Source organism: Lonchura striata, chromosome 8, assembly GCF_050655825.1.
Source record: "Lonchura striata isolate lonStrDom1 chromosome 8, ASM5065582v1, whole genome shotgun sequence".
NCBI classification, from domain to species: domain Eukaryota; kingdom Metazoa; phylum Chordata; class Aves; order Passeriformes; family Estrildidae; genus Lonchura; species Lonchura striata.
Genome location: NC_140710.1, coordinates 7,948,378 through 7,969,190, shown reverse-complemented (window position 1 = coordinate 7,969,190; position 20,813 = coordinate 7,948,378). Strand labels below are relative to the sequence as shown.

At 46.5% G+C, this 20,813-nt stretch overlaps 1 protein-coding gene across 1 annotated transcript; it reads left to right on the top strand.

The window, feature by feature from the left end:
* Nucleotides 1–4,521: 4,521 nt before the first annotated feature.
* Nucleotides 4,522–20,308, top strand: SLC5A9 (solute carrier family 5 member 9). Its single transcript, XM_085586283.1, is given in 13 exon segments — nucleotides 4,522–6,921; nucleotides 7,671–7,742; nucleotides 9,492–9,596; nucleotides 11,399–11,563; nucleotides 14,066–14,171; nucleotides 14,746–14,826; nucleotides 15,550–15,662; nucleotides 15,664–15,756; nucleotides 16,568–16,703; nucleotides 17,563–17,670; nucleotides 17,850–18,000; nucleotides 19,021–19,189; nucleotides 19,708–20,308. Coding segments are annotated over 13 exon segments (1,605 nt in total). The 5' UTR covers nucleotides 4,522–6,792; the 3' UTR covers nucleotides 19,885–20,308.
* The last annotated feature ends 505 nt before the right edge of the window (nucleotides 20,309–20,813 follow it).

Sequence of the window (20,813 nt, the reverse complement as noted above, 5' to 3'; positions counted from 1 at the left end):
CCCAGTAAAAATATGAGTCAGGTCTTTCATAAGAATACTGGTTGAGCACATGGCCAAGGCAGCACCAGGCCCTGTAACCCCATTCCTGCTTTCCTTTGTGTGTAGGAATCTTGTAGGTGAGAGGAGAAAAGCCACAGATACTGCCAGGAATGATCTGAGGAATTAGTTTCCCTGTATTTGGAAGAGGAATTTCCTGGGCTGATCACAGGGAGGAGGTTGCAGGGGTCTATTGGTCTTTGTGAACATCACAACCCAGTGGGTACCTTGGTTAACACCAACTACCTCTGGTAGGGAACTGATAGTTTCAAATATATGAAGTCTTTACAAGGTTTATGAAAATAAATTATAGATCAAAAGAAAAAGATTATATCCATCCCACCTCCAAGGAAAAATTAAAGTGTGAGCTTAAGTCTCCTTAGCAGCAGTGCACTCTGGCTACCAAAGTGGATCTGTGAGACCCCACACCTTCCTCTGACACTAGAGCCTCCTACACTATGATAAACATAAAAAATAAAGCTGTTTTCATCAGTTTAATTGCTCACTGAAGACCTCGTTTCTTGGGGCCCTCTTGGGAAGCCACCCCTGGAGCTGCAGCTTGGAATGCTGCACATTTCAGAGCAGAGGCTTTGCCAGGAGAGTGGGGGAGTGTAAGAGTGGAGAGGAGACTCAGCTGAGCACCAGCATTGGCAATTTTCCTGTGAAACTGGTGAGATTCATTGTTTTCCCTGAAGTCTTAGTTTCTGCAGTCATGGGAGTGCAGTAAACTTCCCAAATTTCACTCATATATGAGACTTGCTGCTAGAGCTCATTATGATGGAGAAAAGTATAAAAATGCACCCTCTGGGAACAGAAACCAGAAAGAACAAAAAACCTTTACTGCTGAAAAAGAAAAAAAATTCCTCATCATATCTAAGCCAATATCATTCAATTTTGGCCCCCATCTCAAGAATTTTTAAGGCTTGGAGTTGGCAGTAACGAAGCTTCACTGATGCTTTGGCCAAGAACAAGGGCAATATTTCCTGTGTCCTGGCCAATGTCCCAAACTGTATGATTCCCCTTCCATGTACTCAAAATCCTCCTTGGAAATTGAGGTCTGCAGGGGGGAATCTTTATCACATTTTGTCCTCAGCTTCTCTAGGGCATCACGAAACATCAGCATCCTCCCACGCTAAGTCTCATCACACTGTGCAAGTTGATGGCAGTAGTTTATCAAGTCTGATGTATTCCTCAGGATATGAGCTCAATTGTGGTATAGGAATAATATTAGTTATTATTATTATTATTATCGTGGTGAAGATTAGCATTGGGGATGTTGCTGGAGAATGTCAGAGTCTTTCTGTCTCTTAACAATTATTTTTCCTTTTGGTAGTGCAGCTAAGTTTGAAGCAGGACCAAAGAGACCTTTTATTTTTATTTTAGTTTTGTTTTAAGAACTCTCAGCCCTGGAGGGAGCTGTCATTTTGGGATGCTGATTACTTGTGCAAGCTGACAAGGAGCAAGGCTGCTCTGTCTGTAGTGATCCCAAGTCCTTTTGCCTAATCAAGCCAGCACTGCAGGCTCTGTGTGGAGGGTGTGTAACCCCATCTCGCTGCCTGACAACTCCTTCAGTTCCAGAATTTGTTTCCTCGGTCCCCACAAACTGCAGCAAGCCATTAAGTTTGATTTTACTACTTTTTCCTTCCTCCCTCTCTCCCCCCCTTTCTCTTCCTTTGTTGTCTCCGCAACCATTTTGTCTCAGCCTTCCTTTCTGGTTCTTTTCCTTAGGGATAGTAACTCTGAAGACTGTACTCACTTCCTATATATCCTTGACCCTCAGAGCTTTTTGACTTCTATTTTATCAACTGGTCAAAGGAAATTCAGCATCAATTCAAAAATGCTCCTTTAAAAAAAAAAAAAAAAAAAAAAAAAGTACCTTATCTGGCCAGTTTTCTTTGAAATGTGATTCAGCCAGAAATGGATCGACAGACTTTGTAGAAAAGTTCAGCTCTTGCTGAAGCTTAAAAGGGGATCTTGCATCTATAGGGTTTGGCTCAAAGACATGGATTTCCTTTCCAGTTCTGTGACACAGTGACTGCAGGGAAATGACAGTGAAATATAGTTGTCTTTCACTGAGCCTGGATGTGAAAAGAAGCGAGAAGTGTTGATGGGCTCCTCACTGGAGCAAGAGGAGCTGCTGCCCCTGGTGCTCAAGGCTGCCTCCAAGGGAGCATCAGCAGCTGGAGGGTGCTGGCAGAGGGGCTCTCCCTGGGGCTCTGGTGCAGATGTGGGGCACAGACACCGACTGAGGGAGCTCTGCGAGAAGGAAGGAAAGAAGGAGCACAGAACATCATGGAGGAAACCTTGTAACTTTAATAAAAGCTCTGCAGAGCTCTGGGATGAGGCCCCAGCCGTGAAGAAACCATTCCTTTATTGCTTCTGTTGGACTTCAGTATTTCTAGACAAGGGGGTTTGTACCAGACTTCACCTCCCAGTGAGACCAACCACCAACCCCCAAACACTGACTAGCCTGCCATAAGGGAGAATGTCTTTATCCTGCCTCCTAACTTGAAAAAGAAGGATCTGATTCTACTTTGCCATTCTTCTCCTGACATAGAGGAGAAGGATTTTTTCAAATAGTCACCAAGCAGAGATGGATCAAGCTGCTAATACCTGTCCGAGTTCACGGTTCCAAAACAGATATTCGCATCTGTGGTTTTGCCATGGGGTATTTTCTTTTGAAAGGGTCTCAAAGTGAAAATTTAAATATCTCAGATTGCTTTCTAGTTGTGTTTAGGGAGTGCTTTTTGGGAGAGCACAGACTCATTCAGCAAGGACAGTTTTCTTCCCCACTGTGTGATCTGTAAAAGGACTGTGTGAGGTTATAGTGGGAAACAGAGAGTAACATCCTACTCCCTGCTCCACAGGAGCTTACCAGATACTCATGAACCACCTCCAGTTTCACCACTTGGTAAGTGGCAAAACTTGGACTAAGCTCCTTGTGATTCTCAGACCATGGATTTTGGGAGAACATCAAAGGAACCTGCTTGTTCCTGTAGTACCAAGCATGCTCCTGCAGGAGCTGTGAGGCACTACTTCTCCTGCTTTGCGTGGAGCATTACTGTTCCAGCCACTGTGAGTTGCTCCCCCATGGCTGTTCTCATCTTCAGAGGCAGCTAAAGAGGACCAAATGAAGTGAAGAAGCTTTTACTGCAACCCCTCCATCTCTTCTGCCTGTTGATCCACTATTGCTATGTCTGCATCTTGCTAGTGGTACCAATGGTCCAGCTCACACCACCTTTATCATGGAGCATCACCATGAATGTGCTAATTCACAGCTTGGATCATAGGGCTGATGTGACTTTCACTTCCTTGGTGTTTCTCAGACCATCATTTCATTTGTACTCCAAACCTGAGACATCTTTCCAGAAAAGCAATACCCAGAGTCCTAATACAAACTACAAATACATCCCTTCATGTATAAATTCATTAGAAATACCCTCATAAAAAGATTTATTTCCAGGATTTTTACCCAGACTTCTGCATGGAGTTGGCAAAGACATTATGTAACAGCTAAATCTTCATTAGTTATATCTGTTTGCTTTGTGCCTTCATGACAATGATGAAAGCTGTAAATAAGTATATTGTCCCATCTTAACAAGGATAGTGTATCCATCAATAAGGACACTTACTCTGCTGAGATCTTTGCAGGGCTGTAGAGGGGAGTAAATTAAAGGGAGAACAACATCCTTCATCTAAAGTGTCCTTGTTCTGTCACTTAATGTTTTACCCTTGCTAATATTTTTCAAAGTTTGGCTGTTAGTCAAAAAAGTCACTCAGTAAAAGTGACATATTTTTTCCAGCCTAAGTCTGCTTGGTCCTAGAATGATTCTTCTAGGCAGCTATGGCTGGAAGTGTGACTTGAAACTCCTTCTGTGTCTTCTCACCTTAATTTCCCAGCAGTCACAGAAGTTTCCCAGTGGGATGCATGGGGATGGAAGGGGCAATCAGAGGAGGTTGTTCAGCTGCACAGGGAGGTGAAAACTCTTGTTTGGGGCAGCAAATGAGTTGTCTGGATAAAGACAGCCAGGATGGTACTCCACTCTTAGAAGTCCACCTCATCTTGGACTGGTGGTTGGTAACACCACTGGTGAGAGGTGTCTCCTCTCACTAAACTCAATTTAGGTGCAGCAAAAGCTGTGTGGTAACTGGAAAATGTGTGTCAAGGCTGTCCCAGATGCCAGGGTTATGGGCCCACAGTGCTACAGGTGATCTCTGGGAGAGAGTGAGGAGGGGGTAGGAGATGGTCAGTGCCGCTTGCTGGGAGAGATCCACGCTCCCAGCTCCCTGCCAAGGGAGCCCAAGCAGGGAAGTACATCCCATGTGAGCCCACCTGCACTGCATGGCTGGAACCGAGTCCACACAGCTGCACAGGCAGCTCCGCCATCCCCAGCAATGGAGAGGAGCAGCTCCCAGCACCCAGAGCTGTGGCAGGGCTCAGAGCAGCCTGGCAAGGTGCTGAGGTTCCCACTGAACCCAGCACCTTCCCTGCCTCCTCTGCCTGGCATTCTATCCCTGCCTCGGCACAGCGTCCCTGGCTCACCCCGTTAAACAAACAAACAAATAAACAAACAAACAAAAGTAGTGCAAGGAGTGATGGAATGCCTCCAGGTTTATGGGACTGTCCAGGAGTGAAAAGCAGAGTGTGGCCTGCAGAGGGAAGAAAAGAGCTGTGGTAGCACCACTGCGCTTCCCCGGGGTCTGCTCCGCTTCCCGCAGCTCCTCTGGAGCAGGCTCCGAGCTGAAAAGCTGCCTTTAAACATTAAATACATTCAAAGCCCATTCATATCACACCAAAATTAAACTGCTGGATTTCATTCAAGAGTCGTTCCCCTGAGAAAGAGCTGAGAAGAAAATAATGGTTAGCTGAATGCCTCACCCATTCAGCACACAGGAAAATCCCCCAGGAGGAAAGGTAGGGAGGGAGGCTGGGCTATCACCTCACCTCATTGCATCGGTACCTGTGTATAGACCAATTTCTCAATCCATTTAGAAATTCACTAATTGTCACTGGAACTATTTGCTGATGACTGTGAAGTAGCTTGGTAATGAAGAGGAAGCCCATTTATTCGTTAACTTTTGTGAAAATAATTGCCTGTCACTCCACCGAACATCCTTTGCCCCAGAAACACTTGGTCTTCAGCACCCTTGTATTTTTTTCTGAGCTGCACTTTTTGAAACACCACTTACAATTTCCAACCCCTGAAGGGCTCGTTCACCCCTGTGACAGGAGTGAGGGTGAACACCCCGCAAGGGGACACTAAACATCCTGTCACTTCTGCTGCAAGGAGAGGAGAGTGTATTGACTGTGCTGCAGGCTCTGGCTGCCTGGCTGCAGCTCCCAGGTGCTGCTGAAACTGTGGGGTTTGCAGGGTTCACCTGCTGCAGCTCTGCAGCCTGCCCCACACCTCTGCTGGGCACCACAGCAGGCTGGGAGAAGCCATGGATGCAGGGCTTGTGACAGTGGGGCTGTCTCTGGCCAAGGAGACAAGGTGGCCCCAGCAGCACCATGTGAGTTTCAGGGGCTGCCTTCTGCCCTCTGCTTGATAGCCCTAGGTGGAGAAGAATTCCTGGTTTGGGAAGACTGGAGATGCTGTGTTTGCTTCTTGGGCAGGTATTTAATGCGTTTTAGGATTGGGCAACTGTCTTTTGCTTTCAGGTGCTGAGGTGTTAAGAAGAAGAAGTGTGTGGGAGGGTGTAAATCAGCTCTGTGCGGGGAGAGCTGCCTGTTTATACCATGGGATTTAGGCTTCCAGATATTTAATTTCTGGTAACTGTACTTCAGCTTGTTGAAGCCTTTCAGTTTTGAAAAGCCTCTTGTGGATAATGAGCCTATAGGGAGGCACTGCTTCCAGGGAGCCTCAGACTGGGGAGCAGGGGTGGATGTGGGCCTCATGTTAGCAGCTCAATTAATGAGCAAGTAGGTAGCCAGCATTTGCAAGAAAAATCTGGGAGAGAGGCGAATAAAGCAAAGAGAGAGAGAGGAGAGGTTTTGTTTTGTCCCTTGAAACTAAGATCAAGCACAGCTCACTTAAGTTTAAAATGTCCCATGTGATATGTCATGGGGTGAGGGACCACAAAGGGTGGTGGCTGGGGGTGTAGGAGGTGGTTCTGCTTTGAGGTCTGGGGTCTGCCTGGAGAAGACTCTGGAAGGGCTCTGCCAGCCCCAGTAGGAACCTTCTGTGATCCTCCCAAAGCTGTCTCAACAAAGGATGAGAGGTTTGGTGCGACCTGGTTCAGGGGGCTCGTTCTGGAGGGTGCCCATCTTGTCTGCACACCAGGATGAGAAATGTTCCTGCTGAGGGCCTGGTTCACAGTTTGATATGTCATGGTGTCCAGCACTCTCCTCCTTCCTGCCCATGTCCTGGGACACAAGGCTCCTACTGGGGCTGGCAGAGCCCTTCCAGTGCTGGCTGTGGGGCACAAGCCTTCTCTAAGCAATGCCCAGACATCAAAGCAGAACCTCCTACATCCCCGTGGGTGTCACCAATGGATAAATGGGCAGGAGAAAGCACCACTGGTCAATGGACACGAGGGGGAATGGGAGGAATCCTTACACCACAGTCTGTGTGGTGGCCCTCTCTGATGAGCCATGGAGGCCTTTTCTCTACTGAGAAACATTAGTCACAGTCCTGCCCGGCCTCTGCTCCCCACTCACATCTTCTTGGCCCTGTTAATTATTACAAGGGAGACGATGAAGCCCAATGTGCACTCAAGTCCAGTGTGAGGGGGAAAATCACCATTTTGCTCACGGCCATGAGCCAGCTGATCACAGCCACCATGGAGCTGCCTGGGCTGCCAGGGGACACGGCAGCAGCCTTTGCAGTGGCAGACATCGCCATGGTGGCTCTGTACCTCTCCTTTCTCCTCGCTGTTGGGATATGGGCAAGTCCCTTTGGGGGCCAGGTTTGGTTCTGCCTGAGCCAAGAGGCTTTGATACCCCCTGGACTCCTCCTGGCTACAAAGGGGTTTGCCTGCAAATGGCATCCTCTGCACAACTTATCTCAGGGCCTGTGGAGCAAATTTGGGGGTGACAGGAATCCTTCTGTGAGCCTTCACTTCCACCCCACGCGGGGACAACTGTGGGATCACTCCCTGGAGGTTGTTCTGGGAATGATGCTCAACTCCTGTGCTGCAGAGCAGTCTCACATCTGGGTGTGGACAGGCAGGAGGCAATAGAAAAGCCAAGGTTGTGCTGGAGAAGACTAAAATGAGACCTTAAAAACTTTGGAAAGATTGTTGCTGATGATTTGTCTGTGTTGTTTGGTGAAGGCCTCTGTCACGGACACCTACTGCGCTCTGCTTGGCTGAACTGTTTTTTCTTCCCCAGTTGGTACATTCAGGGAGAAGTCATTAAACAGGTACAGGCAGCTTCTTTCCAAAGCACGACTGTCAGAAGCCTGCACAAAAAGGGGCAGAAGCAGTGTGTGAAGCCTGGCATACTTAACAGATCCATAAAACTATTTTGGAGCTGGTGCTGAGGCCAGGCACTAAGGATTCTCCAGGCTTGGTCTGACTCAAGGAGGGTTAAAGGAGGAAAACACTTTTTCCTGTTCTTTTTCCTGTTCTTTTTCCTGTTCTTTTTCCTGTTCTTTTTCCTGTTCTTTTTCCTGTTCTTTTTCCTGTGCTTCCAGTCATCAATACGAGCGAGCCGGGGGACTGTTGGAGGATATTTTCTGGCTGGACGATCCATGTCTTGGTGGCCTGTGAGTGAAATGCTTCTCTCTGTTTCTCATGGTTTGAAAGCAATGCCAGGTGTGAGAGCAGGTCTGGTGAGGAGACCCAGCCTTTACATGTTCTGGCTGTAGTCTTGAGATGAAGGGGACAGATAAGGAATCATCCCACTCATCTTTGCCAGTGGGCTGCAGCACGGAGCTGCCAGGCCAAAAGGGTAGCTCAGCACCTTCAGGGTTTTCCAACTCTCAGTTTCTCTGCTAAAGTCCGCAATAAAAATGTTCTCATTGATGAAAGTTGGGGAATGCTGGCTGCTTAGCTGGGTTGGAAACTTTGGCTTGAACTCACCACTGAAGTTCCCAAGTCAAGAGAGCATTAGGTAATCTAGGAATGTGTTATCCAGTAAAGAGCATTTAGACACTGAATTAAAAATAATCCCTAATCCCAGGACTTTGAGCCCTTGCTATTTAGAGCAGAGTTGAGTTTATTGACTAACGATGTAAAGGATATAAACTTCAAACCCCTGAAGCATAAATCTTCACTATGAAGGAAAAAATAATCTATTGATGGTACCTTTTCTTGGGAGTGAAATGTACATATAAAGATAATTTAGAGTTGGAAAGGAATGAAAATGCCACAGGAATAGAGATTCTTCTCAGCCAATGCCAGACTCTAGAACCATATATCTCCAGTGAGTCGTGCGTAACGGAATGCACTTCTCAACCAAAACAGGTTTTTTCTTTTTTTTCCTTTGGCTGTGCATTGCCCATAAATTCACTAGGCTAGATTTTCAGCCTCTTCCACCAGAGACACATACACCTCTCTAAAATCTGTCATTTCTTAAATGTTCTTTCAACTTCTATCTCAGCCAAGTAACATTTAATGCAAAAGATTAGCTTGATGGTTTTCTCTAATTAAAAGGGGGGAAATTAAAAGATAGTAAAATTGAATATTTTTTTCCTCAGTCTTGTTCTTTTAAACAAGATTTCTGGTGGGTTTTGATTTTTTTAAATATTAAAAAAAATTCCCCCAAACAAATCCCAAAACATCCTCACTGCTTTTGGCTCCAACCACAGGTGGCTACAGAGGCTGTTTGTTATAGATCAGCTCTTGCCTCTTCGGAAGTCTTTTATGTTCAGAGCAGCCTCTAATGCTGTTCTCTTCTCAGATTTGTTTGTCAGAGCTGATTTCACCTTTGCAGCTCTCCTGCAGGCTGAGCTCCTTGTGGCCTTCACCTTGAGTACATGACTGGCTTATCTGCATTTTATTATTGTTTTTATGAGAGTGACAGGTTTCAGCTGTGCATTAAATAGCCTCAGCTAAGACCTGATATTAAATTGCAAGACATGGGGAGGCAGAACAAGGGTCAGCAGGGTCGGAGCTGGCACCTTGCTGGCTGCCTAACAGGGGAGTGGAGAAATCACCACGTTTCATGGCCACTGAGGAGACACCAGACTCCCCTCCCTCTGCTGTGCCACTGTAACAGGTTCTCAGCTTCTCAGGAGAACCACTGGCAAAGTGAGCCCTGATTCTGAGATTAAGCCTTGCACTGGGGTGGGGGCAGTGGAAGGGAGCAGGAACGTGCTTTTAGATATAAAAATGTAGCATTTTTCAAAAGGTGAAGTGTTGGGAAGGATGGATGAAGGAAAACCCAACTCTCCATCAGCACCCAGCTGCATAACCACAAGGAGATGTGGGGAAAGAGCCTTTCTGGGGGAAATGCTTGGGTTGACAGAGGAGTTCCTCAGAGTGACTTTGTCAGCTTGATCCCTGTGTTCCAGATTGGAGCATCCCTGATGTTGATGGATGTGGGCAGTGGTTCGTTCATCGGCCTGGTGGGCACGGCAGCAGCTGGAGCCCTCATGGTTGGGGGCTTCGAGTGGAATGTAAGTGTCACTTCTGTTGTCAACTAAGATGTCACTGTCTACAGACAGATTGGGGGTTCTCTCCAAAATCAGGTGTTTAACAGTATCAGCAGCAACAAGTACTGAACTCTCAGGAGAGAAGCCTGCAGACATTTCGACAGCCTTGGAAACATGAGATCTTTATTTTAGTTTAAGTGGAACTCACTAGAATTATTCACTCTTTGGCCTTCCCAGTGCTGCATGGCCTTATTTTTTAGCTTTAGTCTGCATTTGTGAAGATTAAAATAAAGGATAATGAATACTGGAAAGGTACTGGGTAATAACAGGATTCTGGGTGCAGGGAGCTGAAAAAAAGCAAAAAGAAGCAGCATGTGCTCCCATATTCTCTGTAAAACCATGAAAATCAGCAACACTCTCTTCACCTGGCAGCTGCCAAAACATGGCATCTCTGGGGTGAACACCTGGGTGTGAAGGCAGGTCTCAATCTGCCCTGTTGAAGTGGCCTGGAAAATTGCCACTGACACTGCACAAGAGCATGAAAACCAGGCCCTTGGTGTGTGGTGCTAATGAAATTTCTCAGCTGATGAGGACTGAGATTAGTGCCAGCATCACTCACCTTACTCTGAATCTCTTGCCTACCTCAGCACAGAGTGTTAGTAGTGCCAAGCACAGGCAGGGCTCACCAAAAGCTCTCTCCTGGGGTATGTATTCACTGCAATGTTTTTTTCTAGACCGTTAAGGTAATCTTTAAATCCTTTGTGATGAAAATAGAGACTGTGTTCAGCCTCGTGCATGGAGGACATAATATTGATGCACTCAAAGGAAATCTATTAAAGTCACTTTAAAAGCTCATGAAAACAAGATTGTGTTTCAGGGCAAATCTAACTTCATGAGTTCAGATTAATTTATTTCAGATTGGAAAGAGAATTTACATATGCCATTACTCTCTCCCTGTGCCATGGGACATCATTCAGCTGGAGGGATCATAGGAGCATCTTTCACCACAGCCAGTCTCTGCCACTGCAGGAGCCACGGCTGCTCTCAATCAGTTCAAAACACTGCTCACAGGGATCAGGTTTTTTTCTGAAAACTTAAATAACTGATCAAAATAAATATAAGATGACAGATAGTAGCTGGAGACAACCAGGAGGGGAGGTTTGATGATCCAATGGCTTTCATTTACCTTTAAGTTCTCCTGTTTGGGCTTTTGCTGGGAATTGGAGAAGAAATACATGAGGAATGCCTTTACATTTTCCAAAACACTCTTCACCTGTAGCAAAGCAACTAAAATGCCTCTTTATCTATCAGTGACAGAAGAACATCTGCACCAGCCTGCAAGGAGAACATCCCAGCAGAGTCTTGCTGTTGCTTATTTTTATGCTCCGCAGGGACAGTCTGCTGCCTCAGCCTCATCACTTGCTAATCGAGCAACAAACAGATGCTCCCATCCTGCTCTGAATCACTTAACTCTTCACTGCCACAGCATCAGTGGTTTCAAAGACCACCAAATACACCACCATCTTTCAGAGAACCAGAGCAGCAGATTTTGCTCAAAATACCAGGGGATGGAAGAGGGAGTGACCCATGACAGAGAGAAATAGAGGCCTTAGGAGGAGATCTTTAAAAGCTTTTGACCAAATTGTAGTAATTCCTCCAGCTGCTGGCTCATCTTCTGAGCAGGGAGGAAAAAGTCAGTCTGCTGCTGAAATACATCAAATGGCACTGAACCTTTCTGCTTTTTTAGGCTGGCCACTGACAGAACAGGGGGAAAAGCTGTTCCCATGTGTTGAATCCTGTGCCTTTATTCTCTGTCTCTTTAACAGGCCATCTGGCCACTGCTGGCTCTCGGCTGGATCTTCATGCCAGTTTACATCACAGCAGGAGTTGTCACCATGCCTGAGTACCTGAAGAAGAGGTTTGGAGGGCAGAGGCTACAATTCTACATGTCTGTGCTGTCCCTGATTCTCTATATATCCACCAGAATATCTGTATGTATCCACTCTCCTGTCTAGGGCAGGGATAGGGCATCGTGGTACAAGGCAGGGGCTGCTCAGAGAGAGCTCCTTGAAAGGATCAGCCCTCCTCCCAGGAACAGCTGCAGTGTGTTAGTGTGCTGCTCTTGCCTCTGTATTGATCATGGAGACCTTTCCTAAGAGAGAGACAGAGCCCTCATTAAACAGCAATGCACAGTAAGAACTTTACAGGGATGTGCAACTAATTACTAAACAGTGTAAGTACCGTGGGCTGTCTGCCTGCTTTTCCTCTTCTATCACATCAAACCTTAGGCATCAGAGATAGAAGAAGGGCTGCATTACCCCATGTGAAAATATGGCTGGCTGCATCTTGTAGAGATGAAATTTTCTTAAATTATCATAAACCTGCTGTTGTTCTTGTAGTTGAGTTTTCAGCATTAGGTATTTTATGGTTGTTCCTCTTTCTTTCTTACTTTGTTGCACAAAAAGGGAACAGTGAAAGAGAGGTAGATTCTGACTTAAGACAAAATGCAGCATCTTTTCTGAATTGCTTGTAACATTGTTCCCTGCTGGTAGCCAAAACCCAGTGTACTGGGTATACTGGCTATTTCCCCCTTTCAAATGCCATTCACAAAGAAGCAGAAATTATGCTCAGATATTTACTAAGAACCACCTGTGCCCTTGGAAAGAGAGAAGTGTATTTGAGAGTCCATTACAGGGACTGAAGATGTCAGTCCTTTGTCTCCAGCTGATTATCTCAAGGTCAGTACAAGGGCCAGTTTTCACTAGACCCTTCTGAAATATTCAGATGTCAAATTGCCTTGGGAGACACTGACTGGAGATAAAACACTCATGTAACTTCAAGGTCCTTCTCCCGGGCTCATAATACCTCAGCTCCTGGGAGGAGCACTGAGTTCCAGGCTGGGAGTGTGGGATAGGTTTCCCCCTCTAATGGGCAGCTCTTGGTCACGTCACCCACTGCTGTCACCACTGCCTCCAGCTTTGCTCTGTGGGACCGGAGCATAGCCCTGGGTGACAGAATGAGTGAGGTCTTGCAAAAAGACACTTAAAGCCTCTTTACCTGTGAGGGATAAATGGCAACTCTCTCGTGCAGCAGCCCACAGTGAGCACAGCCACACAGACAAGGTATGAAACAGAGCTGTCTTTCAGAGTGACCTTCAGCAGAGCAGCATTTGCCAGTGCTTTTCAGAGCAGGACCCTGGCCCCCATCACGGCTGTTTCGTCTCAGCGGTTTCTCCTCTGCGCAGCCAATTCACGCGTGGCTGACGGATGTGGCTGGGGGAGTTTATGGCCATGACAGGTGCTTTCTATTAAGCAGAGCTATTGTTTGTGGAGAGCTCATTTAGCGGCTGGCTGGACAGCAGGCTCTTGGTTACAAGAAGGATTTTTCTCCCTGTGCTTTCTGCCCAAACATAGGTCAACAACCAGGGCACTGCAGAGTCTTCTTGGCTTGCAAAGCAAACAGAGATCTCAATAAGCAGTGTTGTCGGAGGATTGGTCCTGCATGGCTCTAGAGGTGGTTGTGTTTCCTGCTGGAAAGCCAAACCCCAGAAGGGACAGGGATTCCTGTGGAGTGTTGGCTGTGCCTGTTGTGTCAGGGGCTGCACTGGCTCCTTGCTTTTAAAGTGCCCATTTCAGACGCAGCAAATGGAATTCTTGCCCCATCCCTTCTGTCTCCCTTGGCAAAGGTCTTTACCTGTGTCTCACCCCATACCAGACTCGCAGGTGTTCTTCCACCCTGCTTTCCCAACATAAACATCTCCCATATCACCTTCTGCAGTTTTGAATGATGTTATCTGTGTAATTCCAGGTTTCACCCAGTTTCTGGTGTCACTCTGCCAGAAGATCATACAGAAGCTGATGGGGTTTTCTGTATTTCTAGTGATGTCCTCAGCAGGTATAATCTGTTTTTCTGGAGTCACTCTAATATATTGAACTGCATGAACAGAAAAACCACCTGTTGACCATCTCAGATGAACAAATCATGGTACAAGATATCAGTGACTCCTTAGGAGTCTTTCAAGAGGGAGTGTCTCTGGACCATGAGGCCACCAAGAGATAGCCCTGGGAAGAACAAGGTCTCTGCTATCTCCTCTTTTCCTCCTGTGTTTGCCTGTGGGTACATGGTCTCTGCTATCCAGGGATGTGTTCACAGTCACCAAAAGAGGTGAAAGTTTACACCAGTCCTTCTCTGTGCCAGCCAGGATTCGATGGCTCATGGTCTTTATTTTGATGACTTTTTAGTCCCTTGGTGTAGCACCTTAATTTTCACCCTCCTGCTCTCCCGGATCCTGAAAGCTCTGACCTGGAGGAAAGTTTTCCTTACAGCAAAACAAGGTTCAGAGCCAAGAGTCCCAACAGCTCTTCTCCTCCCCTTCCAGTTCACCTTGCTGGTGTCCTCCCCTGTCAATGCTTTCAGCTGCAGGCTGCTTTATTAGATTTTACTTGCACAAAGCACTACTAATGCCAGACTGCCCTTGGTTTTTTTTATTCCAGACAGACATTTTTGCTGGAGGATTGTTCATCCAAACTGCTTTGGGCTGGAACCTCTACTTGTCCACTGTGATCCTGCTAGCAGTGACTGCTGTCTATACCATAGCTGGTAAATAGCTGGTTTTAAAAGGCACTTTATAAACCAAAGCCTAGGTTATAGGTTTCCCATTTCCTACAGAGGGGAAAGAGTATTCAGGTCCTGGTCTGAGGGAGAGATTGCCCCAGTTGCTGGTAGTACCTGCCTTGTCACTGCCAGCTGTTAGAGACCTTTGACTCTTCCCTCTCTCCCCTCTTGGCCCACAGGAAAGTGGTACAGGGGGAACATCACTGTTTTTGGAGGATTTCCTAACACTGCACAAGGTTCTTGGCTGCCTCCGTGCAGGAAGTTACCACTGCCCATATTTGCTGTTTTGTTCCCTTTCTGCAAAATTAGCAGCTTAGGCTGTTAAGATACTGAGCTGCCTCCAAATTCTCACATGAACATGGAAAACTTTCCACACTGTTCCTCGTGGGAGGGCTTGAGACAGCTGTGGGCTCCAGAGGACCAGCTCAGTGCCAGCTTCTCCCAGTGGGTCTGTCCTGAAATCACAGGGCTGGGGCCAAAGAAAGCTTTTTTCCAGGTGAGATACCTGTTTCCCTGTGCATGGTGACACACTGACTGCTGTCTCTGGTTCTCCTGGCAGGGGGTTTGGCTGCTGTGATTTACACAGATGTGCTGCAGACCCTGATCATGGTGCTGGGAGCTTTGGTCCTCATGTTCGTAGGTAGGGGGAACCTGCAGAAGCCTCTAGACCTTAGCAGGGTGCCTCACCCTTTCACATGTGGTGCAGAAATGAGTTCTAGCCACTCACAGAAGTGGTGCCAGCACAAATCTCATTCTCCAAGACAGCATACTTTCTTCATCCTTTGCACTAACTGTATGGAGATGAGGCTCTGGATATCTTCACCTCACTGGGTTGCCAAAGAACTTTGGAACATCACATTCTCAGAGCCAAATTCAGCTCTCATTAAGCCCAATTCAAAGTAACCTTGCTGACTTCCTCTGTTGACTTTTGGAGTTCATGTGGGTGCAGCTGAGTGTTATAAAAAATAAGGAGTGACAAGGAAATGACCATTATCATTCTTTGTTTTAAGCTTTATTGGCAAACAAAACCATCTAAACTAGGTATATCTTTTTTCATGTTATATTTTCCTGCTCTAGCTCTTGGAAGGTGTATAAGTAAAACTAGGTGCTGATGACATTGCAGGGATTAGGATCATCAAGGTTTTCCTGCACTGATCCTCTTCCAGAATGTATTGTTGAAACCACAAGGACTCTGGGCAAAATCCAGCTGACTTCTGTAGAAACTTTGACTGCAAAAAGCAAGGATGGAATGAAAAGTAAAGGAGATAAGAGGAAGATAAAAGAAAAGTAATCACAAGACTCAGATTAGATAATAACTTTGCATGATGCAACAGCTCTTAAATCACTGGCATTTTCTTTACAGGATTTGAAAAAGATGGCTGGTATGAAGGACTTAAGGAGAAATACAGCACAGCAATACCAAAGATCACAGTCCCAAACACAAACTGTCACCTCCCACATGCAGATGCCTTTCATTTTTTTCAGGGATCCCATCACAGGAGACATTCCCTGGCCTGGCCTTATATTTGGTCTCACGGTGGTGGCTCCTTGATGCTGGTGCACTGACCAGGTAAATAAAATCTTTCCCTCAGCAGACAAACCCCCACAGTGTTATTTTTGGTCCACTCCTCAGTCTGTGGATCTGTAAACTGAAAAATCAGTGTGCCTCAGTATGCAGGAGTTCCTACTTTTTGTACTGGTCTAGACCAGAATGTCTCACTCCTTCCACCTTCTCAGCAAGCTGCTAATTTTATGCACTTCTTAGTACAGTGAGAACAGGTTGTTTTATCCATCTTTATCCCACTGTGGGCTGGTGAGTACTGGGAATCTTCATGCAGTTAGCATGACAAGGATATAAAAATGTGGATCTGGTGCTGGCTGTGCTGTGACCTTGAGCAGACCTCCAGACAATATTCCTCCATTCATATTCCCAGATGTCTCGTGTCCCTTATTCCTCTGCAAGCTACAAAGCTGCGTGTGTTCCTTGAGACATGGTGCTTCTGTACTTTCAGATGGGATAATTATGAAACCCCACTACTGAGCTTTTACCAAAACACCCAGAGTCTGCTTCTTTCCGTGTCTCTTGCTGCCATACAGCTGCTGTCTCCAGCCCTCAAGGTGGCTTCATTTCAGTCAAGGGTGAAATTATTCCTGTAAAGGAAATTTCCACGCTGCCCTCTCCTGTAGCCTGTGGACTGAGCTCTGAGTGGTGGCAGCAGGCTGCAGTCAGTGAGGTGGGAAAGCTGTCCTTGGCATGCAAAACACTGTGGGATGCTGTGGGATGAAAGTCATCCCTGAGAAGGAGAGACAGAGAGAATGGATCCTGCTCTCTCTGCTGTGCTTCTGTTTCATTCTCTGCTCCCTTTCTGCACTGGTTGCAGGTGATGGTCCAGAGGTCTCTTTCTGCCAAGAACCTCTCCCATGCCAAAGGTGGATCTGTGCTGGTAGGATATCTGAAACTCTTCCCTGTGTTTTTCCTTGTCATGCCAGGGATGATCAGCAGAGCTCTTTTCCCAGGTAAGCCTTTCCATCTTCCCTGACATGGGGCTCCATACCTGCTGTGACCACTAATCCCACACAGGTCCACCAGCACTTTTACACCTTAGAAACTGCTGTCCTACAGGTATGTTCATAGAGATTCCTGTTGCACCATGGTGTTCCCAAGCCCTCTCTCCACCTCCAACTCTCCCAGAGTGGCAGAAATCACCAGGAGCAGCCATAAGAGGCATACTTTGCCACTGGGGGCATAGAGCTCCATGCTGTGGACATTGCATTCTTCTGTCTATCTGGAGGGAGTCAGTGAAATTAAATTAATGGAGCACTGAGGCTGTCCTTCAGATCCTATGGATTACATCCATTAGGTATTTTGGAGTGTTTTAGCAACCTACCACACAGGTTCATTTAGGTCCTGGTGGATTAGGCTAAATGAGCCTCCCTTATACCCCAAGGAGCTGTCATTGCTGGTTTCTCCAGAGCATTCCTCTTTCCAGGAGGAATAACTTGGTTAGAAGGACCACTCCCAGAGGAAAGAGCCTGTTTCCCAGATTTCCTAAATAAGAGTAAGTGAGTCTCCAGCATCCCTGGGAGCCCAGCTGACAGGTTCATGGAAACAGTCCAGTTCCCACAAGTGACAAATCATCAAGGATTACAGTTATGCAACACCCAGGAGAGTTTCAGCTGTATCCTGAACAGAATTTGAAAATGTCATCTCAAAGTTTCACCTCTATTATATGATATAAAGCATTTTCCAGCTCCACTCATTGTAGCTGTATTTCACCTCTGAATTTATAGGAAACTGCACAAGGCATCAGGATTTGTTCCCTTGATCTGAACTGGGGTTTGCACTGACTCCTTGTTGTTTCCCTGTGTTCCACAGATGAAGTGGGCTGCGTGGACCCAGACATTTGCAAAAGGATCTGTGGAGCTGCTGTGGGTTGTTCCAACATTGCCTACCCCACACTGGTCACTGAGCTCATGCCTGATGGTGAGGAACGCCCGTGTGGAGCTGGGCTTGATCCAGGATCTGCACGGGGGGACCAGGCTGCTCTCACCCGTCCCAAGGATGTGGAAATCTTACTGCAGATACCATATCAGGGTGGAAAAAACATCACTCAGAGGCCCTGGGGCCAGTCCTGATTCCCCTCCTGTGTCTGGCTCCCGCAGGGCTCTGGGGTTTGATGATTGCAGTGATGATGGCAGCCCTGATGGGTTCCCTCACCTCCGTTTCCAACAGCAGCAGCACCCTCTTCGTCGTGGACATCTGGCAGTGGCTCCGCAGGCAGGCCTCCGAGCAGGAGCTGATGGTTGTGGGCAGGTCCTTGCATTTATTTATGTCTCGTTCCTCTCATCATCTGTTCTGAGAGCAGCTTTTACATCCTCCAGGCTGCACTCACTGAGAAAAATCTGGTGCATGCAATATAGAGCAGGAGCACGGCTTGGGAAAGAGCGTTGTGTTTTCCAGCTTCATCCTGGATAGGCCTGGTCAAGGAGAAACTCTGAGTGTTCCAATGAGCTAAGCAGATAATTGCCTCTCTTCTCTCTAAACTTATTAAAAATACTGCTTTAAACGTAACTTTTAGAAAAGCCATAAGTGTTCTTGAGTCTTTGTCACCAGAGGTCTATAAAAGTGTTATTTTTGCATCAGACAGGAGTGATATGTTGCAATTACTTTTTCCCCCTGTCTTTTCTTCAGGGAAAAGTGCAGAGCTGAGCCTCCCTGCTTTCTGTCTCTGTGACAAGTTGTAGTGTCCTTTGCAGATAAGCTTTGCTGCTGTGTTATGTAAGGGGTCTATACAGTTCTCCTCCAGACAGGGGAATTTGGGCAGCATTCAGTGTGGAGGTTTTGCTCTCCAGTCATGAGCATTAAGGTCTAAACTTTGCTGGGGTGTGGATGAAGGCTGCAGGCAAGCTCACACTTCAGCATGGCAGAGTGGGCAGAGGACAAGCGCCTCTTGTTCAGCAGTAAGGACAAACCTCTGTGGCACAGAGTGCAAAGGCAGAGGAAGATTACAATATTCACCTGAGACCCCAAACACAATTTTAATAAGCAGCAAATGAGTTGGAATTTGGCAAAGGCAAGAGACTGAGTACACTACCTGCCTAGAAATATGGCAGAAAGATTGCCTTCACAAGCTACCAGCTCCCTCTTTCTGTCATATCCACGAGCAAGGTCATTGAAGACCACGTCACACTTTGTGACACACCTGTGTGCACAAGGAAAGGTTCTTGAGAGTGACCTGTGGATTTTTTCTTACAAAATTCCAAGACCAACTGGGAGTGTCTTTTCCTGCAAAACTACCTACAGAATTAATACAATTTTATCCTTCTCTTTCAGAGTGCTCACCCTTATCCTTGTGGTCATCAGCATTCTCTGGATCCCAGTTGTTCAGTCAGCCAACAGTGGAAAGCTCTTTGCCTACATTCAGCCCATAACCAGCTATCTGTGCCCACCAGTCACAGCCCTCTTCATCTTGGCAATCTTCTGCAAGAGGATTAATGAGCCTGTAAGTGAAATGTCAACAACCAGTTGATACATGTATTTATTTTGATAAAATAAATAAATATCTCTTCCCTCAGTACTTAGCCTTTGAGACTCTTTAAACTCAGAGCCAGTCCACCTCAAGAGTGACAATCAGACAGGATTTCCTGGCATTGGTGGATCTTAGCCCAGTCTCTAGTGGGTGTGGGTTTGCTTCTAAGAAGTCACTGCAAGTAGCACTTTTTGGCAGTCCCATTTGAAAGCATGAAAGGGAAGTTGTTCTGCCATTTAGGGATGATTTGTCACAGTCTCATTGGAGGAGTGTTAGGGGCAGATTCTTGCATTATTTTTGGTCTGCGTGCTCCATGCTCAAGGGCAACGAGAGAAAATGAGGTTTTTTTCCTTGAAAAAATTCTCCTTTGATGCACCTCAGTGTGGGTTTCCATCAAGCATAAAAAGTTTTGGGAAAGAGGGAGAGGAGAGGGAAAACCACAGCCAGAGGCAATTTGCAGTGACCTTTTCTCTGTGCTTGCCCTTTCTCAGGGTGCTTTCTGGGGCCTCGTGGCTGGGCTTGCTGTTAGTCTGGTTCTGGTTCGGATGATCATGGAGTTCATTTATAGCACCCTGTCCTGTGGGGAGCAGGACAGGATACCAGCTGTGCCCCCATCTGGGTACCAAAATTCCCCAAGATCTGCCCTTTCCTGCTCCTGCAGTGGCTAGGAAATGGTGTGTGATGCACATACTGCCAAGAAGCCCTTGCTCCTCAGCTCTCCCTATTCCCCAGATCACAGAGTGTTAATGCTGCTGAGCCCCGAGTGCTTCAAATTGAGTGTGAGTTCCCATGCTGTGCCCAGAGCTGGGCAGACACCACAGCCCATCATAACTGGAATAGAAAGAAAAGAAGAAGGGGAAGGAGATGAAATCACATTACAGAGCACTGCTGAGGAGGAATTAAATCTATCTAATTGTAGCATCTAGCCTGCTTCAGCAGAGCCAGCATCAATCTTGCAGGCAAACTAGATTAATATCTTTTGCAACATGGGCATTTAGGAAAATAACATTTTGTCCCAATGTGATCTCAATTAAATTTAATAACTTAGAGGGAAGAGCAACTTTCTTTTACTTAGAACATTAAAATGGTGCAGAGTTGGGAGTTAAACCAACTCTTCCCAGTCCCAAGTTTTAAAGCAGCTGCCAATATAACAAAACTGCCACCTACCTCTCAGCAAAGGTTACTGGATAGATTAAAAAGTCCTATTTTTTTCCTATCTAACTGCATGAGAGAGAAAATGCTGTGATGGCATCAATCTGTTGCTTCCTCATAACTTGTAAAGCATTAACCAGCTCCATCAATGTTTGATGGAATGTTATAGGTGTCAAAGAGACCCAGCTCCTGAAGATTACATGAAAGCAGGTGCTCAGATAGGGGAGAGGAGGAGGGAGAGAGGCTGGCTTTGTGTCTGCTTGGAGATAAACTCTCAGCTTTTATTAGCTATCAGAGGATCCACATGGGAGAGAGAAATACTGGCAAGGAGGCACCATTAGTTCTGCTGCTTACGTTGTTCATGACTGCTCAGGGGTGGCCAGATGGTTGCCAGCAATTAATTACTGTGGTTTAATGAGTTCCCACTTATCATCTGACCTGCGAT